The 24,804-nt window shown below is 40.3% G+C and overlaps 1 protein-coding gene across 13 annotated transcripts in view; it reads right to left on the bottom strand.

The window, feature by feature from the left end:
* Positions 1-24,804, bottom strand: part of LOC311214640 (ankyrin repeat and KH domain-containing protein 1-like) — a gene marked incomplete at its 3' end in the record, with an annotated part of 112,685 nt that overhangs the window by 9,804 nt on the left and 78,077 nt on the right. For all 13 annotated transcript variants that reach the window (XM_084295329.1, XM_084295330.1, XM_084295326.1 and 10 more), the window contains 16 exons: positions 20,213-20,358; positions 19,954-20,065; positions 19,051-19,196; positions 17,478-17,620; positions 16,533-16,746; positions 15,089-15,264; positions 14,241-14,403; positions 13,201-13,296; positions 12,811-12,927; positions 11,557-11,731; positions 10,701-11,154; positions 10,162-10,239; positions 8,317-8,463; positions 6,698-6,808; positions 5,007-5,156; positions 3,093-4,708 (listed from right to left, as the gene is read on the bottom strand). In XM_084295329.1, coding sequence (XP_084151455.1) covers positions 3,093-4,708; positions 5,007-5,156; positions 6,698-6,808; positions 8,317-8,463; positions 10,162-10,239; positions 10,701-11,154; positions 11,557-11,731; positions 12,811-12,927; positions 13,201-13,296; positions 14,241-14,403; positions 15,089-15,264; positions 16,533-16,746; positions 17,478-17,620; positions 19,051-19,196; positions 19,954-20,065; positions 20,213-20,358 — 4,044 coding nt within the window. The remainder of the gene's footprint in view (positions 1-3,092; positions 4,709-5,006; positions 5,157-6,697; positions 6,809-8,316; positions 8,464-10,161; positions 10,240-10,700; positions 11,155-11,556; positions 11,732-12,810; positions 12,928-13,200; positions 13,297-14,240; positions 14,404-15,088; positions 15,265-16,532; positions 16,747-17,477; positions 17,621-19,050; positions 19,197-19,953; positions 20,066-20,212; positions 20,359-24,804) is intronic.

The raw sequence follows: 24,804 nt of genomic DNA, 5'->3' as shown, positions 1-24,804 counted from the left end.
AACAGGCAATAGGAAGTAGAAGTCAATCACCATCGCCCAACTCTAGGGTGCTCATGAGGGAAACCTGATTGGGGAGTACAATCTTACACGTTTGTCACAGCACCACCGTAAGGAAGATGCTAATGCCTGTGCAGGCTGCCTGCAAATGCAGCTCAAGTGATCTTTACCTGCCCAGAGCCTGCAGGCTCACCTCTAGCACAGCAATAAGCAGACTGCAGCATCTCTAGCTGAGGGGCCCTTCCTCCACGCCTGTTATGGAGCTACCAACAGGATGCTCTTCCTACCCTCCATGCACAAAAGTACATTCTGGAGTAGTCAAAAGGCACCCATGGTTGTAAGTTCTACCACAAAACAACTGGTTTCCAGCTGGCTGACAAACCACTGAAGATGCTGAGTTTCAAGAACTCTTCCCTGCACAGAAGGGGTAACAGAGCTGAGGCCCGTGGGGACTGCTTGTTTCCTAAATGGAGAACAAGGTACAGATTGTGACAAAGAGAGCTCTTCAGCAGAAGTAAAGGTGCCTAAGTGTGCTTCTTGAATGCTTGGCAGGACGGGGACACAGCTTTCAGAGTGCAATGACTAAACAGTCACAGCAGTTTCGGCACTGCTGTGTATTTTGTACAGGTAGAAGGAGGTGTGACAGCCAGAGATGTGCAAATTCAACAGATCAGTCACTTTTCAATCTTGCTTTTGTTTTGTCTTTACAGTTGGACTGATGATCTGAGAGGTCTTTTCCAACCTAAATGATTCTATGATTCATTGAAGCAGATGAAAAAAGCTTAGTTTAATATTAAAAATCGCTTCTATGAACAATGACTTAAGATTTCATTCTGATTTCAGTAATGAGCTTTCTGTTTGTGTATTTACCAATGGAATCAGATGCTTTAATATTAAAACTAAGAATAGAACATTTTGCAACAGTGTAATCTGCAGTTACTTCACCCATAAATTTGGGCTCTTCATTACACTCTGAAAGCATAACTGAGCTTTAAGAGACTGGTTTATCAGCCTCACACAAATTCTGCTCAAAATTCAGTTTACCAAAGGCCCCAGACACTCCTGCAAAAGTTTGTTAACTGCAAGAGCTAACTCCACATTTTGATAAGAAGAAACGATACTTGGTGACTCCTTGTAAAATAGGGAGCCCAGTCATCTCATGCAACTTTGTAGTCCTGCTGCTTTTTAAGCTGACCTACACTGAGTTTGCAATACCTTTTAATGAAGAGCAAGGTCTCAAATCTTTTCTTAAAATGCACAGGAAAAAAAAATAATTTCAGGTCTTCTGTACAGCCTTCCCAAACAGTCTAAGCCTGCCCTCAATCTGTAAACTGCTAGAACAAGAGATATGAAGACACATACAGGACAAAGGGTCATTTCCAGAACAGATCCACAGCCAGCAGGGACATGCACAAACACTTCCCAAAGGAACTGGTCAATTAGAGAAAACTCAAGTTTGTTCATCTGTGAACCACCAGTGAAAGACACAGGCAGACTTGCAGGACCACGCTTCTGGTACAAGGTTCGTAAGAGAGGTCCCCAGCCTACTGTCCCCTCTTCTTTCCTCAGCATCACACCTACAAGTGTCCCCTTCTCCTTTAACTCCAGTAAATCACTTCTCCTTTTGTGTAACAGACCACATTTAGATTCTGAAATGAGGGTGATCAGAAGTAGCCTAAAGTGGAATGACATTATGAGCCAACAGAGGACCTGACAAGCCAGTCACCAGTCAGGATTTTAGGGGCACATTTTACTTATCTTTCAGTTGTTCTTTATTTTGTAATATCCCAATCAAGTTCCAGGCTAGAAGAATTGGGTTACATCTGAATATTTTTGTGCATCAGATGAGAAGAACTTCATGCTTATCTCCCCAAACTCACTGCCCTTGAGTATTTACTTAACTCTTAACTCAGAACAGCTATCTTTAAAATATTTACAGCCATTTAAATATATAAAAAATGTTTTTCCCCCTAATGAAAAACAGATGACACTAACATAAGTGAACAGCAATTTTTTTTTGCTGCTATGTGAAGTCTCTGTACACACAGAGCACATTCATAAGAAAAATGATTGGGCCCCATTTGCCCTAACTTTCCTTCCCCTGAGCAGGGTGTTCCATTAGGAGTCAACATCCAGTTGAGAGCACTGCAGAGAAAGGTGAGACAATGTAAATGCTTCTGGTATCTACTGAGGAGGGCCTGGCAATTCTTCTCGTGGCAGACTATCTGATGAGCAAGGCCCAGTTACTTTAACATCCTCCCTCCCTGTCTTAACTTTGACTGGTGTTCATGTTCTTTGCAGTGCAGCTACACAGCCCAAACTAGATGGCTAAGAAAACTACCATGACAGCAAGCATCTCGATTTTGTGGTTAAACCTGATCTGAGAGAGGTGATCTGGTTTTCAGAAGCCCTGGATATTTTAAAATTAACTGGGATGAATGGGAATGCTGAAAATCTTTTTCATCTGCCACTACATCTTCCCGGTGTCCCCCTTTCCTTTACTCTGAAAGTCAAACTACTGAAATGCCCAAATTCAGCATTCAACTCCTGAAGCATGAGCTCAAATATCTAACACACGGTGTTAGATATCTTCAACTTCAAAGCAAGGCTCTCCAGCCATCCAGCTTCAAGGCACCATAAATTCATTACAGCAAGAACAAATGGGAGAACGGGGTAGCAAAGAAGAAAATCTCTCGAGGATCCCTTTCAGGCGAGTGGATGCTGCTAGTTACCCTGCACTATCATCATCATTAATAAGAGGATGATGATCTTTGAGGCAGAGTATAGCAGGCAGTGAGCTCACTTCAAGCATTCCTAACCCATTTCAATGAAAAACACGTAAACTTCAACTACTGCACTTAGGAGTTGAAGGGCAGCAACTTCCTAGTAACACACCATGCAGGAGCACACCAATTTCTCAAAGCATGTAAGCTTATAACAATTTTAAAGAGCACTTGAACAAAACTAGGCTGTATTTGTTACGCTAGTATTCTATAACCTTAGTTTGTAAACTATTTCTCAAACAATTTCAAATGACCGAAGTGTTAACGGTTGGAAAAAAAAATTCTGTCCGGTGCATGATCTTAGTGACTTACCTACAGGGCTAGTAGAAACCCGCTGGGAAGGTGGCCTGAAACCAGGAGCCTTGGAGTTATCAGGATGCATGTTTTCCACATGTCCTAGCACAGAGTTATTCAGAAAGGTAGACTGAACAGTGAAAGATGGGTCAGCTGCTGCTCGGGTAGAGAGAGGACAGTCTCCCCATCCTTGGTTAGAGGGCACCTGGTTGCTATCAAAAAGACTACTGAAGTGATTGAAGAGCGTTGCTGGCCCAAAGGCAGGAGGCAATGATTTATTTGCTGAGTTAATGTGCATCTGAGAACCATTCATAACGTTCATGGCTGACGAAAGCTGCACCGCAGCAGGTGGACCTTGAGAAGGTGTTATGGGAACTTGATTTGTAACAAAAATAGACTGAGGATCTTGATGTAGGTTTGCATTTGGTACCACTGAATAGAAAGAACCTCTGGACTGCATCCTGTGAGTAACTCGAGGTGCTGGTACAGCTACTTGAGGTAAGTTACTGTTGTCCTGATTATCCGCAACAACTGACCTGGGTGACGCTAAGCTTAAAGGAGAGGGCTCGGAGCTGGAAGAAAAAGGCATCGACATAGAAGGACCGATCTCCGACACGCTGGCTGGTAGTATTTCATCTTGGGCGTTACTTTGTGGCGTGGGGCTGCTGGATGGGTGAGCTTCGGCGACTCCTGAATTGCTGCTAGTCGACATACTGGAACTACTTGCAACTGAAGATGGCACGCACGCATTTCCAACAGGCTGGTCTGGTGGCGATACCTTCTCTTTGGGTGCTGAGACAGCTGAGAAAGAGTCCACTTTAAGTGCAGAATGCTGTGTTTGTGGAGCATTAGAAGGCAGAAACGCTGCAGGAACTTGCCCATTGTTTGGGGGTGCAGAGGAGGCCGAAGGCAGAGCGCTACATGTGCTTGTCACGGTTGAGATCGCTGTTGCTGCAGCACTCGTCTTAGGAACACAGGCAAACAACTGCTTTCTGACTGAAGAGGGAGTCCGATTACTTGTTACACATAGCGGCTGGGTGGAAGCAACTACTGAAGAGACAGTAATGGGGCAACTAGAAGTAGCTAATCCAGGAGACTCCGTCTGTAAAATATTCCCATTCTGACTACCTACGCGATTTGAACTATTATGCTTAGGAGAGCTGTTTGTGCTGCCAGGGTTAACTGGTCTCACTGGGAATGGTCCCCAAGTGTTTGGCGAAGGTGAAAACGTTCCTCCAAATTGGGCCATAGGTAAGCGAGGGTGCCGGATCTGTTGCATAGTTTGGGCAGCCAGCAAGGCAAAATGTGGATGAGAATAAGCTAGAGGAAGAGACACTGGAAAAGATGAGCGCACATTTGCTGGGACATTCTTGTTTAATTTGTTCGTAGGCTGGAAAGTAGACAGTGTTGATGACTGCGATGTAACGAGAGGTGGTGCTCCAAGAGGGAAGGAGTTTTTGTTTGAAGCAGATGCAGTGCTAACTCCAGATGAAAAGTTTGCATGGATTGATTTGGTACTTGAAGCAGGTGTTCTTATATGAGTTTTAGGAATCAAGTCTTCCAGTTCCTTAGCAGGATCTTGAATAAGGGCATTGATGAGTTGCACTGCATATCGCGTTGACTCAGTACCACCCCTGTATTAAATAGGAACAGATTTGTCTTTTAGAAAAAGGTAAGTGCAGCATTCTGTAGCCCCAATTTAATACTGATCTACAAGTCTACTGCAACTTACTCCAGTAAGTTAATCCTTAAGATAAGCAAAAGTCAAGAAACAACTTTGAATAAGCAGACCTTCAGCATATCTTGGCAGCAGTTATAGGCGTTTTACTCTAGAACCAAGAAACCAAATACATCCTGTCTTAAAAAGCAAACAAAGCTTATTAATAAATGACATTTTGGACTAACTTAAACTTTCACTTCTAGATACTGTACCTTATAGTGATCATTCTCTCTCCATTCTTATCTTTTTGTTTATCAACATCAATATGGGCGCCAGTGACATCCTGAATTGCTGTAATGTTGCATCCACCTCTCCCCATTATTCTAGATACGACAGAAGCTGGGACAGATAATTTCTTTGACCTATATCACAAAGATCACAAATTTGTGAAATGGATTTAAACACGTACAAACTCCCTCATTGTCTGCAGCAAAATTTTTAAATTTCAGGGTAACAAGTGGTTTTCTGCTGGTATTTTGCTCACCCGTTGGAGCCTCTCTAAAAATCCCCCACTCACATCCTCAGTACCTGATGAGGACTCTTCAGAAGCATTTCTACCACCACTGCTGTATCACAGGTGTATGTGCCTCAAACTGCTTCAGAAACACTTTTTTATTTTTTTTTAAATCTTGTGTAACTTCAAAGTGAGACAAAGCCTCAGCTTATTGGCCTGAATTTACATAGGCAGCACTGCTTCAAATACAAAAGGCCATAACTTAGCCACTTTGGTCATTTACAGCTAGGAGAAGGCGATTTGCCAGTGTTTTCCCAATGATCAGCTCTCTGGTACCCTTTGCATTCGCGACCCTTTTAGTATCCACCTCTCTCAGACCTTGACCAAACATGATCCTAAAGTTTAATTGGTGCCACTACACAATGGTGGACACCAGTCTGTTAAATCGTGCAGTTCCGTGATTTAATGAGCTGCCACTATGAAGGTAGCACAGATTTTCAGAAGCAGGCTCATTTTTAGGCCATAACACTGTAACCCATATGCTCAGTGAAACATCATTTTAGGATTTTTCCAATTCAAATAGTTTTGGTGGGTCAGTGCAGGCATACAGCAGTGGGAAGTCTTTGAATATGATCAATGCTTGCATCCAGACCCCAGCTAAGGTCTCTCTGGGCCACCAACGTCCCCAGACTTTAAAGGCTGGACCTCTCAAGCCCATACACTGCTTTTCAGCTTGCTAGTGATGTGCAGTAGCTCAACACTGAACAATTAGAGGGGATTCAAAGGGGTTTCAGAAACCACTGTGATTGCAGTTCAAGCACCTCTGAACACTGTACAGATCACACACACAGCACCCCCACCCCATCCCTAAGGCTGCCAGCTTCACCTAGCTACTCCAGTCCTTGAAAATATCAAGTAATTTGATCCTCCGGGAATTGTTTCTCAGTTAACAGGATTTACAGAAAACATTTTATTTTAAACATATTGAAATACATGGAAATGTTCTAAAGAATTAACCTTGTCTTTCCAAGGTGTTTTTTCTTTTCCCTTCTGCCAGGAGATGACACTCCAACCCTCCCTTCCCCAGAAACCAGGAACTCAGAGCATGCACCAAGCTCCTATCCCAAGGCTACATCATACTTTGGGCCCCCTCTACCCCAAAGGCTCCTCACTCAAGCTAGACATCCCAACTGCTCCCTCCCCAAACCAAAGATCCCATCATCACCCATCTTTAAAGATAGCTCCACATTACACAGGGCTCTTTAACCTTGGTCTCCTTTCACCCCAGCCCACTAAGAATCCCATGCCACCACCCACGAAGATGTCCCTCTCCCAGCAGAGTTCACCACAGCACCCAGGGGCCCTGCCCACCCAACACCCACTGCTGTTTCCCTCCCTACCCACCAAGCTCAGTCATTTTTTAACCCTGAGAAGTGCCCAAAACAGTACCTTTTTGCTCCTGAACAGCAGCGCCCTCCTCTCTGCAGCTGAAATTGCTCAATTGGTGTTGGCTGCAGAGTGTTGCTAGGGGGAGGGTCTTTCAAAACTCTGCCTACTTGCCTGTCAGGGGTAGAGGGGATGCATTCATCGGTTACTTCTTTGATAGACATCCCTTCTAGCCAGGGGGGGGACTAGAGAGAGGGGGGAGAGGAGGAGGAGGAGGAGGTGGAGGTGAAGGAGGAGAATTCCCACTGTTGAGCCTGGGAAAGGCTTTAGGAGATGAAGGCATGCAGCTCCCAGGCATTTTGCACCCACATCTATAGTCACCAAAACGCTTTTCGGCTGCTCACATGCTTTGCTGGTCAGGCAGGGCACAGCAAACACTGGCACCAAACACTTTATGCACACATTCTCTCTTTGTGACAAGACCTGAGCCCTCGGGGATTAAGAAAGCTCGGGTTTTGGATGTTATTTCTAAAACTCTAGCATCTCCGCAGGACAGCAGACAATACCCAACAAAGCAGTTAAATTGAGCCTATGAGACTCAGGAGACACAGGAGGAGAGATGGAGCAGCTCCAGGGTCAATGGCGGGGTCTGTGTGCAGCCCTGGAAAGGAGCCAGCTGCCTGTTTCATGGTTTCATGCCTGCACGACTCACCAAGCGGTGGGCAGTCTGCGACCACACAAGGTCATTGTCACAGCAGAGAACCATATTTGTGAATGCAACAAAAGGCAGAAGACTGAGCCAACTCTAACGGTTCAAACGCTTAAGTGGTCAGATTAAAACCCTCCTTTTTGCTTTTCATAAAAAAATTGTGACTTCCGCTAATCTGGATGCATTAAATCTGCTGTATGATTATTTTCTTTGCACACAGCCTAAAATTCTCTAAAATGAGGTATTTGGTCACTACCACTGCAGAAAAGAAAAGCAGAAGTGCACCTAAAGCACCTGACACTTGTATGTTCATGCCGCATTCCTTTATTAAAAAAGGAAACAAAACAAGAAAGCCAGATGACAATTTCTAGTTAAAAGTAGCACACCTAATGAAGATTACAGAAGAGATGCTGTGTGGCTAATAGCCAGATAATAAAAATCAGTGTTATTTTCAAAGGGAAAGAGTGCTTTACAAAAGTACAAATTAGTTGTAAACATTTTCCAGCACCCAAATTAAGCTCACAAAAAAGTTTCATTGGAATCAGGGATCGAAGTCACCATCCAAAACACAACTGAGGTTTAGCCTTGCAGTGATCATCCACCTGCCCTCTACTTCACCAACATTATTCCACCTTTAGTTCATTTGTGATCATCTGCCTTAGGGACTTTTTGTTACCATCTGTCCCCTGCCCTTTTATCTTATCCCCACATCCTTTATTCCGCTGAAGCCACAGGTGATGAAAACCTTCATGCCACATGAAGTGTTTGTGTCATACTGACATTAACTTAGTAAGGGGTAACTACAAATTAGAACTGCAATTTTTCATGGCACTGCAAGACAGAGGATTTTTTTAAAATAAATTATTACACTGAAATAACTAAATGAACCTGATGGACATTCTATATTTGAGCATAATTTACAAGCTAAATAAAACGTTGAAACAGTTCTTAAACATAGAATTAAAGTCTTTACCTTCTGACCACTTCTTTCCAGCCTTCTTCTCTTTTCTGGCCTCTTTTTGGACTAGTCAGATTCAGCTTTACACTTGGAGAGCTCAGAGGCAGGGAAACAGGCTTGTAAGCAGTTGACAAAGAATTTGAATTACCTTCACCATCAAGTCTGGGAACAGAAATGTATGATTAGAAAATACAGAATGATGACAACAGCATTATAGCGTACATCTCTGGAACGTGGAACTTCCCAACTGCTTTCATTCCTTCCCCCCCCCCCCCCCCCCCAAACCACTGGCTGACTTAAGTAACTTGTCACATTTTAGTCCACAGCCTCTACTCTTTCTTCAAGAAGTGGAGGCACTAAACTGAACGAATTAATACCAGAAGTACTAAGGACATCATCTATAAAATAGTTTATTACAGGTGGTACACAGCCACTTAAGGTACACCCTGATTATGTGTTCTCTTTTTTGAATAGCTTTTTAATAAAAGGTACTTCGAGAATAATGTTGCTTTCTTACTAGGTACTTGAAAATGTCTCCAATTTTCATCTCTTATTATTACAGATTGCCCAGAAAGTAGTAAAATATTGGATAAGTGTTTTTACACCTTCAAGACCCCATTTTATGAAAGGGTAATCAGGGCACAGGTATTTTAGGATATTTAACTCCCAGTAAAGTCAATTTGAAAGCATGTATGCAAACATTAGCTGTACTAAAACTGCAACAGCAGCCTAGTGATATGAACAGTGCAAAGTTTGGATGAGAGAGAAAAAGGGAAAGAAGAACAGATAAACTCTTGTAGGCTAACTGATCTACATGAAGGTGAAAGAAGTGGTTCTGGTGGCTCACAAGTTCATCTGCAGCACTGAAACACAGGTGATCTCTAAAATCTTGTAAGTCTTATAAAAATTTTAAAAAGTTATAAAATTTTGTGTGTCATAGTTATAAGACTAAACTTAACTGATTCGGCCAAGCAAATCTACAGCACAAGTGGAAAATGTTTGAATTATAACAGCACTGTCACAGACTTGTCTATGACCCAAGAGAAAAAGAATTCAGGAAGAGAAAAAACTTAAGACATTTTTTCAGAAAAAGTCTGCCCGGTGCAAGAGCCAAAGAGCACCTGCAGAAGTTAAACATCCTAGCTTCATTTTAATTTATATACTGTCTTGTTTTGTTGTTTTGGTTTCTTAAGTGTAATTCTAACAGAAGCACCACTCCTTTCTTCAATATAAGGAGTTAGAAGTACACATTTAGTTAATCCTGCTTCAGTGTACAATATTCAAAGGCTTTTGTAGATCTTGGACAAAAGGTTCAAGGCAGAATCAGTTTATATTCATAAAACAGAACATAGGCAGAAACCAATTTCTAATACTGGTATAGAACGTTAGAGACGTTCTCCCTTCCCACAACCCCAAGGGCTGACAAATCCACTCAATTCTGCACCTAATTTTAATCCTGAAGGGAAAAAGAAAAAAAGCTGAGAGCCCAACTTCTCAGCCAAGTGCCTCAATCAGTCTGGCAACTGCATTTTTGCTTGCTGTGTTTTTTGATCCCATGTTTGCATTCTTATTGAAATTGGGTTTTTAGACAGGTGTCCTGAAGATTGACCCATGTAACCCCTCTACCTCACTTAATGCCAAGGGAAAAAAATATATATGGAGATCAGGCTTGTACTACTTACATGTCCAAGTTAGAGTGGAACTTTTCGCAAAGATAACAAATTTAGATTGGATCTGAGCTTTTTGGTTCAAACCAACCTGGTCTTATAAAGGTTAGTTATTAGCTCATTCACTGGCAACTTGATCTTCCAAACCATTCACATGGCCCTTAGACATTCCCTGAGTTCTTTTGACTCTTACCTCTGGCTCGACAAGGTTAAGTCAAACTGGCCATCAACCTGACAGTTGAAATGCTCAGAGTCCTCAACATCTTCCCTCCTTAAAACAAAGAGATTGCAATTCAAATGAGTTAATGATGAAACCAGAAAACAATCAAGAGGTAACTAACCCTTGTAACTAGATTATGAGAAAGGCTGGCTTTTATTTTTTAAATTCCCAGTGTATTTACTCTAAAATCTATTCAAATGAAGTTACCAATTTAGCACAGGTATTTAAAACAGCGCAGAGAAAACTGGCTGTTCTGACAAAGTGTACTGGGTCTGGCCAGGTACAACCACCACACAAAGTAGTATTAAAAACTAGTCAGCAATATCAAAAATTTTATCTTTAGTGTTCTAACAAGGCTGCAATCAAACTTGACAGAGTGATTTAACAGGAAAGCAAACAATCTTAAGATTATGGGAATGTACCAAATGGCGTAGGGCCTGAGCTACAGAAAAATTTACATTGGCATAGGTAAAACACGGTGAAACAACAGGGAAGCAACAAGAAAGTCTCACCTTGTTGGTGTTTTTGAAGCTGAAGCGCTCGTTTTTTCTTCCTGAGAAGGGATAAGCAACGAGGCATAGCGCCGCTCAGAGGAATTTGTATCCATTGTGAAGTTCAACTCCTGGCTTTTACCTCCACTGCTACTTTCGCTATTGCAATCTGTGCTATCCAAGTTATCTGAATCACTATTCCCACTTGCACCACCACCTCTTGGCTCTCCATTTATTTTATTTTTATCTGCTTTTTGCTGTGCTAGAGATATATGCTGATCTGGCAAAATAATCTGCATATTCTGAGGAGTCTCTTTTGTTTTATTTTTCTTATTTTTTCTATTTGTGCTGGGAGTAGTCACCACATTAGCTCTCTTTTTCCCAAAGGCATTTGTGAAAGTAGCTGAAGTTGCAGAAATTCCAATTGTAGTCGTCGTAGTTGCACTAGGAGGCTCTATAGGAACTTCTTGCTCCACTGAAAGAAAAAGATTTGATATACAGTCAAAAATCACAAAACATAGGAATCAGTGCCTCTGAAGATACTCCAGCTGAAGTTATGCTCTTTGATGAGTTGTCAGTATATTTGCACCACATACAGCTGTAAAATCTCCAAGAAGGTAAAAGCTTTGGGAACATAGGAGGAGACCAAAAAAAAGAACAAAGCAGATTTACCTAAAACACAGACAACTGCTCACTCAAGTTTCTGACAGAAGGAGTAAGAACCAGGGCAGAAACTATGCAACAATGTCACAGTACCCAAAAAAAAACCAGCTTCCTAACAGATTCACTTTTAACCACTAGGTGGTTTAAAAAGAAAACAAACTGCAAAAAACAGGCAACCCCAACTGTATTGTTCACAGAAACACTTGTTCTTTACCTTCATCATCATTTTCTTCTTCATCATCATCTTCTTGAAGTTCTAGAGTTTCTTTAGGTTTGTTTTCTTCATCTTCTTCTTGTTTTCTCTTTTGTTCCTCTTTCTTCTTCTTTCTCTTTTCCTTTCTCTTCTCTCTTTTAGCAGCAAGGGCTTGTTTTCTGCTTTCTTCTCTTGACTATGTAGGAAAAAAGTATTAATATATAAACATTATGACAAAAACTAAATTATAATTCCTACAAAGTGAAGTTGGGGAGAAAGGAGAGGAGAGCAGGGTGAACAATAATGATTCAGTATGTGACGGTCATCATGCAGAGACTAGACAGACGTCATGGAACAGGACTAGCTGGTCTCAAAAGCTTCCAAAGAATGTCAGTAAAATGCAGCTACACAAGAGACGATATAAAAACAATTTTACTGGAAAGCCAGAAAATCTCTCATTATCCTTTCTCAAAAAAACATTTCACAGTGTCGCAAAAATACTGATGAGATTACCACCTTTGACTCAAAAGTATCCTAGAATACTTTACAGAAGAAACTACTATAATTTTTCCATTTTAATCACATTTTTAGTATATGGGATCAGTCACAGCTACGCTATACTGTAGCTTTGTACAGCAACTGATAGATGTTAAAAAAGTCAGCGATCTCAGAAGATTTAAAAAAAATGAGTATGTAATTGTCCGAGATATCCCTCACTAATGAAATAGTATGAACTGTTCATCAGCAGTTCTAAGAGCCTCCAATTAGAAAGCCTGTTAAAGAGTATTTCGGAAGCCTCTGCATTATTCCCGGACACTTATCAATACTCTCAGTGAGGAAGAACTTGACTTTTCCCCACTATCTGCTCAACTCCATTGAGCTCATCTGACACGCTCTCTTTTGCAAACCTGATTACAGGTCCTTACAACATCTACTGACTATATTTCACACAGTATGCAACATACCATGTATCACACCACCAGGACTGAAAACCTCCCTTATTCAAACTTACCAGCCGTGCTGAAGTAATGCAAAAGAGCTACTACCTAAGCTAACAATCACCAACTCCAAGCTTTCCTAAAAATAACAATGGAGTGGCTAAAGCAAAATTCAGTTCTGATCTGCCATCCTGAGTATATATTTTACATTTAAGGAAAGCAAATACAGTTATAGCATGAAGAGCTACTGCCCAAAGAAACACCAAGAGGAAATACAGCCTATAGATTTACACATAACTTCAGCAATTAGGCTACACAACTGCAATTCGTAACTCACTTTTTCCAGGTCTAGCTCCTTCAGCAATATAGTCGCGTTCTTATTCGCTTCTGCAGCCTGCTGGTCTTTAGCTTTCACAATCGTCTCCACACACTGGTGACACTTTTTCAACAGGTCCTGGAACACAAAATTTCTCTTACCACCTATGTAATAAACTAAGGAGACAGGCTTGCTCTACAAAGCACAAGATTCCCTGTATTCATAAACATACAAACTATTTCAACAGATTAAGGCACTAAACACCAACTTTAAATTCTGGATTAATAAGATGTTCAAAGAACTCAGAATCAGACAGGCACATGAGCAAACACACATTCAGTTTTTGAATATTTAAGAATTTCTTATACGTTTTTGCTGAAAATACTGGACAGGGTTTGTTCTCAAACTCACCTTGTCAGTTATTGTTGCTATGTATCGCATGCATTCAATGTCCGACGGGAACTGGTTAACTTCTTTCACTAGGAACTGAACTACTTTCACATGCCCCTAGAATATCAAAGAAAAATCTAGTCACTGGTATAAAATTGTTAGTATTCATCATCAACACAAGAATTTGATACTCTTGGTTCAGTACAGAAGACCAAAAATCTGCGAAAACATTTCTGTTAAACTGCTATTTGGGCTGAAAGGCAGTTACAGTTTGCTTAGTGTTGACAGTACATTTACTTTTGTATGTAATGGTGGCAATGACAAGCTCTCTTGCAAGTAATTGTTTCTTTTAAACTACAATGAGCAAACCAGGCTTGAGGGCAAAGCCAGCTGTTCACATTTTTAACAGCCAGAACCCTGTTTTGCCCCCACCTGTCACCTCTAGTCCATTTTCTGGCCAGTCACTCCACTGAGCGAATGCAATTTGTCCAGTTACAAGGTGAGTCTGATCAGGGAACTAAGCCACCTGAACATTATCCTGGCAAACGTTCTTTTGCTGCTGGATCCACCACTTGATGGGGTACACTGTGCAGCCACAAAGAAAGTCTCCGTTGCCTCGGAATTTATTTGAAAGCAATGGAGAGACAGAAGCAGAATTCTCAGTACTGTCATTTGTCAAAAAAAAAAAAAAAAAGCTGCAGACTTGCTTGATATTTTATTAAAGATAAAACAATTACAGTTAATGAACTGTTCTGCTATAGCACAGTTATTTAACATGCTTTATGGAACAAAGATTTCACCTCTTATAAATTAGATCTGTGTGAAGTACATCTTAGCTCTTCTCCATACAGGGTCTAGGGTTCACAGATTATGATTAAAGTAATCATAAAAAATTAAGATCGTTGTAAATAATACAAAATTACGATCACTTTAAAGCATTTTATCAAAACAGAAATTCTGGTGTGTTGATTCTTCCAAAACCAACTATTTAGATTTAAGACCAAATGAGAAATTGTTTTGAAAACACTGCACTGAAACACAGAATCCAGTTGGTGTCCTACCTTGCGAAATGCTGACATAAGAGGTGTTATTTTCCGATTATCTGCTGCATCCACATCTGCTCCTGCTTGCACAAGCAACTGGACTACATCATAGTGACCACCATTAGCAGCCAACCAAAGGGGTGTGTTTCCTTTCTTGTTACGAACATCAATATGCGCTCCTCTAAAAGAGTACAAGTGTAATCAAGTGGAATAAAGCATGAGTAAAAATGAAGTCAGAAGTAAGATAATGAAAGAGCAGAGTACGATTAGATATGAAACTTTAATTACTAAAAACCTAGTGGCTAGAGAAATTGTGTCCCTGAAATCATCCGTTTATGTCACAACACAGTAACACAAGGATTATTTAAGACTCCTTTACTCGTTTCCCAGCAATGAGCACCCACCTCTTGTAGCCTACTACACCATGGTTATGCAACTAGCAACCAAAGGTCCTTCACCGTTTCATTAACATGGTGACTAAACACAGGGCAAAGCAGCCCCTTGAGATGTTAGCTATATATGGGGATGCGCTTGAAGAGCTCAAGCTACTTCCAGGCTTTGCCCCACAAGTGACAGTGGGACAATGATCACGTGTGAACTGCTGGATTAATACACAGCCAACAGAGCTGCCAAATCAGACACTGTTTGCTTACCTGTGGTCCCAACTGTCTGCTTAGCTTAATTAACACTGGAGTAGCAGGATACTCTAGGATAACATGGGAGAGTAGGGAGCAGATGCAACATCCTACTTCTGAAGATTCCCATTCCATTTGCTCTCAGATGCATGAGGCAATGTAAACAAGAGTACCCTTGCCATGAGGAATATAGCTACAGAACACACAGGCTGCTAATGAGAAGTAATTTACCGATTAATCAACAGCTCACAGAACTTGTAGTGACCCTTATCTGCTGCAATTGTTAAAGCTGTATCTCTTGAGGAAGGCACGGGTGGAGCATTAACATCTGCTCCCTTATCAAGGAGAACCCTTCCAACCTCTGCATATCCTCCTGAAGCAGCTTCCATCAGAGGTGTGAGACCAGTCTGTGCAAAGAGAATGAATGACATGATGTGAAACTCATACAATCCACTTGGGTAAACTATACATGATTTTCTACATGTGGAAATCAGATTTTTGTTTACTTAGCTGTATATAAAGAGCCTAACTTGAAGCAGTCTCTCAAAAAACTCTTGCCATTTGGTTTAGTCAAGAGCTTGCCTGGGTTTGTATTAAGTACGGCCAGATACCTACCTCAACAGGAAAAACAAAGCTTACAACATATCTTGAAGAAAAAAGTCAGAACAGATCCAAAGGGAGACGATTATTTCTACAAAAAATGTCCCCAAACTAGCTTTATCCAATTTCTCTAGCCTCCCTTAGCACGACTGTTCTGGGGCCAAATCAGTTGCCCGACTACACTGTTAAATGCCAACTTACGCCAACTGACCATTTGAGAGCTGGCTTTTATCCATATCCCCTTTTCTCCAGCCACAGCCATTCCAAAAGCTGGCCCGATGGCAATTATTTCAGCAGTCATGAGTTAACCAAAAAATGTTTTGTGCTAGGAAATCAGTCTGGCTGTCCACACAAGCCTTAAGCTTTATGGCACAAGATACAAAGCTGCCCCAGGGTACCAACACATGGGACCTATTTCAGAGGCACAGAATGTCACAGTACTGAAACCATGGGTTCTGCACCAACATTTTTAGATTAGTTTTACAGGGTTTGATTCCACTACTTCTGTTCATGTGGCTTAAGCGATCTGTTGTATACAAGAATCACTACAAGCATTATGCTTCTCTTCCTGTCTAGACTTCACTCAGATGTAGAAATATCTTTTGATGAATATCACACCAACATCACACCTGAAAATATTGCCAATACTAGAGAGCAAGAGGAAATCTAAGCTACATTATGAAGTTGGAAGAACCAGTCTGCTTTCACCCCCAATACAAACAATGCACCTTCATCAATGCTTGCATTTTTAAACAAGACATCAAAAGCAAACATCTCAGAACTTTAAATAAGTCCTCGTATATTTCTCATTTGCAGTAAATTAAACCTGCACAGCAGGGGCAAGGAGTATTTACTAAAAATTATTTAATCTTTCATCAGCAAGCACTGTGTTCAAATATCTTTAAAGAAAAAGACACCTGATCAAACATCCACCTCCTTTCATTGCTAATTTGCTACTGAACCACTGAAAACAGAGATGAATGCCATAAAAGTAATAGGAAAACATGAAGAAATGACTGCTTAGAAATACACTCGTGAGAAATAAGTGATACAGAAAAGTGATTCGCACACTTACCTTTGCCCTGTGCTCAACATTGGCCTTCCTGTCCAAGAGCAGACTGACCACCTCTGCTCGGCCTTGGAAGCAGGCCAGGGTGAGGGCTGTATTGCGATTGGTCTCGATCTGAGCGTTAATATCAGAACCCATATCAAGCAACAGCTTCACGGCAGGTACATGGCCATTCATAGCAGCCAACATCAGAGGAGAAATACCCAGTTTACTCCCAGTCCTAAAGAGAAAGAAACACTACAGTTCCCACAACTGGATGAACGCTTGGGAAAATGGAAGTGTATCTAAGAGGAACAAGATGCTTCATTGGAAGCCAAACCGAAACATTTAAAATATAAAAAAGCAGACAATCACCTAAAATACTAGCCATTCTGAACTGATTATCAGAAACCAGCAGAGTTAACTACATCCACAGACTACCAAAATTAACAAACAAGTGAGAGTTGTTTCAGCTTTTACACGTTTAGATGGCTGAAGTACACAAAAGAATTAAACAGCATATAAATAAGACTACATCTGATTCATGAAAAGTTACACGTGTGTTAGAAGCATAAATTTCTGTAGTGATAGAAAAAAATCAGTTTTCCTACAGTTAATAAATAGGAAACTTGAGAGACACAACTACATTCTCTTCCTTTTGCAGAAGAAAGTGTCTCCAAACAAATACATGAAGCTGCCTTGTTCTTTGGCTGGCTCTACTGGAAATTTGGCTTCTAGATCCCAGAAAAAAAAAATAAAAGAGTGAAGGAATAGGTTTACAAGCTACATCACCACTTAAAATTTATATAGAGATGAAGTTTGTCTGTGGTAATTAAAGGCAACTTAAAAGGTAATAAAAGGAAATGTGAACAAAAACTGTAACATCAATAGTGTAGAAAAGCTGCAAGGAGGTCTGAAAGTACTAGAGATTCCAATATATGCCTTAGATGCAGTTCATCTTAGGTACGTTACCTTGAATTAATTTCTGCCCCAGCACTGAGAAGAATCTTGATGATATTAACATATCCACCAGATGCAGCAAGGCTTAATGGTGTATAGTCAGACACATTCCTATGCTCTTTATTTGCTCCCCTTGCCAACAGCAAATCAACGACCTGAAAAAACACCACACATTAGAAGACGTATTTATGTGGCCTTTAACTTCCTTGGATGATAGCTATCACACTCAAACTTTCTCGTCTGCTGCCAGTGTCTATTGTCAAAAGGTGAGCAAAAGAAGATAGAGGTTTTCCTGTAGAATCTTTACCTTCCTCCCATGTCACTGTACAGCTTACCAACTAACAACTATATCTGATAATCCACGTGCATTGTAACAGTACAGCACTTGTCTGCCAGAAAGATTATTTTACCTAATCAAATATTACAAGGCTTTGAAGTGAATCTTTTCCTGTGAATTTAAGTTTGCAAACAATGGGTACATTCAACTCCTGTAATGTCTCACGCTGAGCGTCTTTCAGAAACTCCCAAAAACTTTAATTCAAATGACACTTGATAGAAGTTTGACTGTGTTACATGGTCTTTACAATAAAACACAGTAAAAATCAGACTGATGTTAATGGAACAAGGATGAGGAAGAACTACTCTCTGGATCAGAAGCTGCTTAAGAGAAATAGAAGAGAAAAAAATTGAAATGTTTCTGGTGAAGTACTACACACTGGTGTACCATAGCCTAGCTGATCAGTAAAAAAGCTTCTACACAAGTTGCTAAGCCAGAAACATGGCAGGTAGATCCTGGCATAACGAAACAAAAGGTAAGAACAAGAGACATGTAGTTTAATAAGCAATACTATCACATGCTACATTAATACCTCATTTTATTTAAGAGCACCACTTTTACTGTGATTGGGAAGACAAAGAGGAAACTTTCCAATTTTGTCCAGTCCCTTTAGCCCTTACAGATTTCAGAACTTACCACTCTTGTACCTGGCATGGAATCCTTTGCCATTACAATGGTATATTCAAAGCTAGTCTGACTACAGCTGAAGTAGGAAGGGTTTAAAAAAAGAAGAGAAACAACCTACTGAAGTCCAAATAAAACAGCTGAGAGAACTGAAACATCATTAGACTCGTATAATGTGTCCTTCTATTGAGAATGTGCTGTGCATTGTATCCGCATTTATCAATTTAGTAGTAAAACCACGTACTGCCAACACAAAATTCCAGTTTCTGTTCCTGTCTGCCTGCACTGACTGTTTTAAGTTTGGAGAGCAGGGAGGGTTCATAAGGGTAGTGGTCAGTGAATGAAGTTAAATGCCTCTACCTCCTTCACAAAACTACCTGTCTTCTAGGGATACATCGATAGAATGATCATAAGTTATAACAGGTAACAAAACCGGAATAGCCAAGGGGAAAAAGAATAAATTCTCTTTCTTCTTCAGAAAGACTACAACCAGTCACATTTATATAATTTAAAGACCTTTTTTTAAAAACGGAAGATGCATTATACCATCCCCAACAAAAAAACACCATTCAGAAAACAAATTTTAAAAAAGAATTAAAATTCAAGGATGACAAATATCTGTACCTCTTGGCGTCCACCAGAGCATGCCAATGAAAGTGGAGTATCCTTTGTGCGCTCAGATTGTGCTTCTATATCGCCACCTTTATCTAAAAGAATTTCCACTACACCAACATGTCCAGCTGTTGCAGCCAAGATCAAAGGTGTAAAACCTAATAACAAAAAAATATGTTAGAAGTAACCTAGAGAATTTCAGAACTGTAAGAAGCAGAAATGCAAAATTCATAGTGACAGTTTGAGACTTCTAGACCTAACCCCAAATATGTTTAAAGGCTCTTCAAATAAATAAATAAATAAATCTGAACAATATTGCACTGATCATTCTGGATTAACTTCTGACCAATTCATGCCTCTAGGCAAGTCACCTCTTTCTACTTAATTCTTATTTAGTATCATTCCAACCAGTGAACAAATCAGCACTGTGCACATTGGTTATTTCCAGTGGCCAGTGCCAGCTCTGGGGAGTGGGATGTTTTTGTTCTCTCAGCTCCAAGAGATTTGAGATTTTGCTTAATTTGTTTATTAGGAATGACGTGATACGCAACCTGACATTATCCACAATCAAAACATTACCTTTGTCATCCAAGATTTGATATTTACCCCAATTAGCTGCTCTATCTAGGACACTAAGGTCTTTTGTGAAGAGTGAATCATGATAGAAATGCCTCATGTTTCAGAAATTTGCCTAATATGCCAATTCAGATAGATGCACTTTTAAAAATAAGGACGGAATGCCATACGACGTCTCTTGATTTACATAGTCAATATTTCTACGTGAAGCACCAGAATGCAATTCATTATTTTTGCAACCCCGGCCATTTTCTGAAGCAAGGAATCCCAAATTCCTATTTGGAACACCAAATTTCAAGTTGTAGCTCAAGGTCAAACTGTTTTGATATCGTAGCTTACCCTTCTTGTCTCTGTGTTCAATATTGGCACCCCGTGCAATTAGCACAGAAACAAGTTCTTCATGACCTCCCGCACATGCAAGGGTCAGAGCAGTGTCGTGATTGCTTTCAGTCTGCACAGGTGGGCAAGAAAAGAAGACAGTCAAAAATTACAAATATTTTAAGAGAGCTTCAGCATTTTTGACAGTACTAGATTAAAAAGTGTCTTTTCCGAATTTATCAGAAAGGAAAAGCACTCGAGCCTCGTTGGCATTACTCACATGAGCATCAATGTCAACTGAAGGATACATAGGGAGCACCGACTGTGACGCCACGTTACTGGATGTCTGCGAGCAGGGTTCAGGTGTAGGGGATTCCGTAGTGTGCAAGGAGCTGGTGGAGCCACTGGGCACTCTGCTATTCACAGCTGAAACGTAACAACAGATCATGAAGTCATTCTTCGAAATTCTACATTTTGTATGAGAAATTTAGTCCTGTAAAACCACAACAGTCTAGTATCAAAACAGAAGTGGAAAAAAAAAAAAACAAATTAAGGGTTCCTAACAACAAACAAGTTGGTGTTTCACGTAAAGGAGCTTTCCAGGAGTTCAATAATAAATGTATTATCTCCAAACTGTGTTAATTTAGAAAAATAATTTTATGAATTAGACTGTAAATATTATAAGTTATAACATTTAGTTATTTTTTTAATTGCAACTGTCAACTTTAGAGATCAATCATATACTAGATTTAACCACAGGTGAATTTAATCACTAAAATACAAACCCAATGTTCAGAAATAAAGTATAAATCTGGAATTAAAAAGTTTTTCACGTAAAGGTTAGAGCACATCTAGACACCAGAGGAGGTTTCCAAAGCAAGACAAGTGACAGTGACTTACACCTTCAATCGTGTTATAATAACCCAAAAGTTACATGAGTTATCTACAACCCATGAAGGGCTGTAACAACCCAGAAAGGCTGAAAGACAGAAGGGGGAATAGGGAATAAGAAAGCTGAAAACTGCAGACTGTGTTCTCCTTAGGATTAGGATTGGTCACAGCCTTTAAAAGACTTCATCCTGAAGGCGCTTCTCAGCTCAGGGACAGAAGTAGGTCGGTAGCGCAACTTTATTTCCTCATTTTTTTTCTTAACAACTTAAGAAACTGGTAACTTAGACTTGGTTTTTATTCGACTAGTTTTAAATATAAGGGCTGAAAAGCTTTAACAGAACAAGCAAAGAAATATCCCCACGGATATGTATTGCATGCTCCAGACCCTAGCCTGCCTCTGTAACACAGTGAAAATGTCTGGCCACCTGCCTCTCTTTCCTTATTTTCTCAGCTAAAAGACTACAAAAGCCATAGAAGCTACAAGCCTCCCTATTTTCTTCAAGGTTCCCCTGTTTTTTCCAGCTTTGGGACTACAAGGGGAACGCAAATCAAGGCTCTCAGCTGGGATTTCTTGTCAGGAAGGTCTAATGCACTAACCACTAGTGCACGTCACTTACACTTTACAGTCATATTAACGTAACATCTGTATTTGACAAGTAACTTGTGCTGCAGGAATACCAAGTTTCTATACTGCACAGCCTCTTTAGATGCAATATTTCATTAGCTTTACTTATTCCAATATAAATACTGCTTTGTAGTATTCATGGAGCAAACAACTAATGGAAAACATTAACAACTGCAGGTAAGAAACACGCAGTGCAGTTACCTGCTTCTGCTCAAACATTTCAAGTGGCAAGGGGACATGAAGGATAAACTCACATCCATGTATTGTTAGAGGAACTTTTGCAAAATTCTCCCAATAATCGTGATTAAATAGTTCAGCCTTCATGATTCCTCTTGCATATCCATAATTATTCATATAAAAATAGTGTAGGTAGAAAAGTCTTAGAAAAATCCTCCACGTGGCTTCTAATACCACTCATGAAGCCTATCCACATACAACTGCACGTGACAAGGAAATGCAGACTGGAGTAGGTTGTAGATAGCTCAGTTCACCCGTGTTCAGAAAGAGAGAAAGCATGAATGCATGGGGGTAGGGGTAACACAATCTGCGGGAAGTTACCATTTTCCACTGTAATTTTAAATGCTACTTTAATAAAAGCGTTCTCCTTGGTCCATGGTCACAAACAAGCATTAACATTCGGCCACAACATTTCAGCAGCAAGATATTCTACCTGCATTCCCAGCTCTGCTTCCCTTTACAACCTTCCCGAACAAACCAGGTTTGCCTTTGAGGTTTCCAAGTTGCCACACTTCATCTGCTTCCTACGGATTACTGCTTAGAGCAGCAGATGAGAATTCGTGCACTACAATTATTTTCTCCCTCAAAGCACTGGAGTGCAAGATATTACCTGGATTTCTAAAGATTATTCCTTCTAAAACACGAAACACAGAATCACCCTGTTAAGGACTGATTTTACGTTAAATCAAGATACTGACTCAATGCTTTCAGGTCTTGCAGCTACAGATGGCATCTAAAAACATATGCATGTGAGACATACAAAGCAGGTGCGTGTGGAGGGACTCCACTTGAGCCACTTTAAGATTTGTTAATGAAATGCATTTAATGTCGCTGTGAGATTCACCCAGTTCTCTGTATTTCACAACCGTAACTGGAAGTGTCACACTATTTCCTGCATACTTTAGATTTTCATCACGTGTTTGAGATATGAGCGTGCTTTAAGCATTTTGCTTACACAGTAAGAACGTCAAGTGTGAGAGAAAGCACCACAGGCAGCAAAACACAAACCCTGCACATTACTGACACCCCAACCTCTTCTTTAAAATACCATCTAACAGGAGTCCTACGTTATGCAGTGATTAATCCTTTCCTCTTAACTGCTGTGTCAACAAAACGGCAGGATTTCTTTTTCCCTGAAGTGTATTTTTTACTTCCTTAGAATGGCTGTCAGGCTTCAGATCAGCCTAAGGGACACGCCAACGTGCTTTGTGCTCTGCGAAGTAAAACCCATCTGAGAACTTCTGCCTCCAGTTTCACGCAGATGTTTCAGTTCAGCGAATTAGAAAGGTTACAGAATATAGAGATTTTTAACTCCAAGCATCATCTCGCAACAAAGTCTCCAAGGCATCTTAACAACCCTTCCTAGGAAGGGCAGAAGCACCTCTCCATCCCCGTCCCTGGCCAGGCCCAGCTCTGTCAGACCTCTGGAAGAACCCCATCGTCTGCCTGAAGGACCAGAGGGAAATTGAGGATAAATTCCAAACGACTGATTTTTAGCAAGTTGTATTTCCAATACCAACAGCTAGAGTACAGACTTCTGAAGTAGCAGCAACACCGCACCCGATGCAGCTCACAGCAATTCCTCGTGTCTCAGCAATCGGGAGTCCTACAAGGACACCTGTAGGAGTACAGCAGCGTGAGGGAAGGAGGTGAATCACGTTGCTTCCAGGGGAAAGACTGCTTGGAGAATACAAAACAAGTGATCAAAGGGAAGATCACTTCCAGGGACTCCAAGCGTCAAGCCTCACTCCGGAATTTCTGATGGACTTGAAAAACGTGTTGCTTTAAAAGCTTTTCAAAATGCAGCTTGCTTCCTACCGAGCAACTGTTTCATCTTTCCATGTGAAAGGATGCCCATGAACAATGATAGTCAGGCACTGATTAAAGAATAAGTTGAAATCAATTTTCACAATATGGACCTCAGATCATGATAAAACGCTTATTTCGTGACAAAGGTTTTGGATGCTTCTGTAGACTTAAATTTAAACCAAAAACTTATTTCTACTAGGTCCAACCCTTAAATGACAATGTCAAAATCCATTTTCCCCACATTTTAAGAAAGGCATGCAATTTTCCAAAGAGATTTCCTTTGCACCAGTGGGAAGCCTTTGTTTATTCTCAAATAAACACGGATGGCTATTTCCCAAAGTTATGGGAAAATAAGTAAATCACAAGTAGCATGAGTAAAAAAAAAAAAAAAAAGGAAGCAAGAACTTCGTATTTCGTCTTGCTATGACTCAAGGTGTTGGCACAAACTTAAGCAAACACCTTTTAGAGGTGACCACAGCTGTAGTCTGAAGGAGAATATGCATAATAATTGTTATGCCACGAACATGTAAAGTCATGAGCAGGGGACTCGTATTTCAGCTCTGCTTTCCTCAAAGGGACTGGTGTTTGCAGGACAAAGAGAACAATTCTTCTGTATATTGCAGCGTCTCGTTCTATGAATCACAATTCTCACTCCACATTATCCTAGTAAACTGTATTACTCCAAAATGCAATCCTAAAAATAATATAGCAGATTTCACACCTTTAAAATAGTTATGCTAAAAAAAAAATCCAGTTCTGGATAACCAACCACAACCAGAATTTCAGAACCAAATAAAATTTAATAAAGTGTCTTAAAACATCTGGAATGTAAGTATACAAACCAGAACTCCCAGGAGGAGAGGCAGATAGTATGATATCTCAAACAAAGTATGCTATCCCCCCAAAAAAGAACCACAGCTCAGTACAAGCAGGAATCATGAATATTCTAGCTACAGAGCAAATGTAGTAGCAAAAGAAAATCCTTCATCTTCAATAGACAAACAAATAAAAAGCAAGAAAGCATCAATTCAGCTACTGCCACCTAAGAAATTTACTAAGGCAAATGTGCAATGTGCACAGCAATGAAACTCCAACAATGCAAGGCAAGAAGCTTTTTTAAAAAAATTGTACCAAGTAATGAAAATTAAGTCAAAAATGGGCTCTTATACTGGAAGATGTGATCCAAATTATTGTTTTCCCACTCTAAACTGTGCTACATTCATATATCTCTTCTGCAGACCCAATTAAAATTTTGACTAAAGATCACACCTTCAAAGATAGAATTAGAAATTAGTTGTAAAGTTTTTACT

The sequence above is a fragment of the Netta rufina genome, assembly GCF_964035555.1.
Source record: "Netta rufina genome assembly, chromosome: 14".
Lineage (NCBI taxonomy): Eukaryota > Metazoa > Chordata > Aves > Anseriformes > Anatidae > Netta > Netta rufina.
Note: the sequence above shows the minus strand (reverse complement) of the source record. Positions and strands in the feature narration are given on the sequence as shown.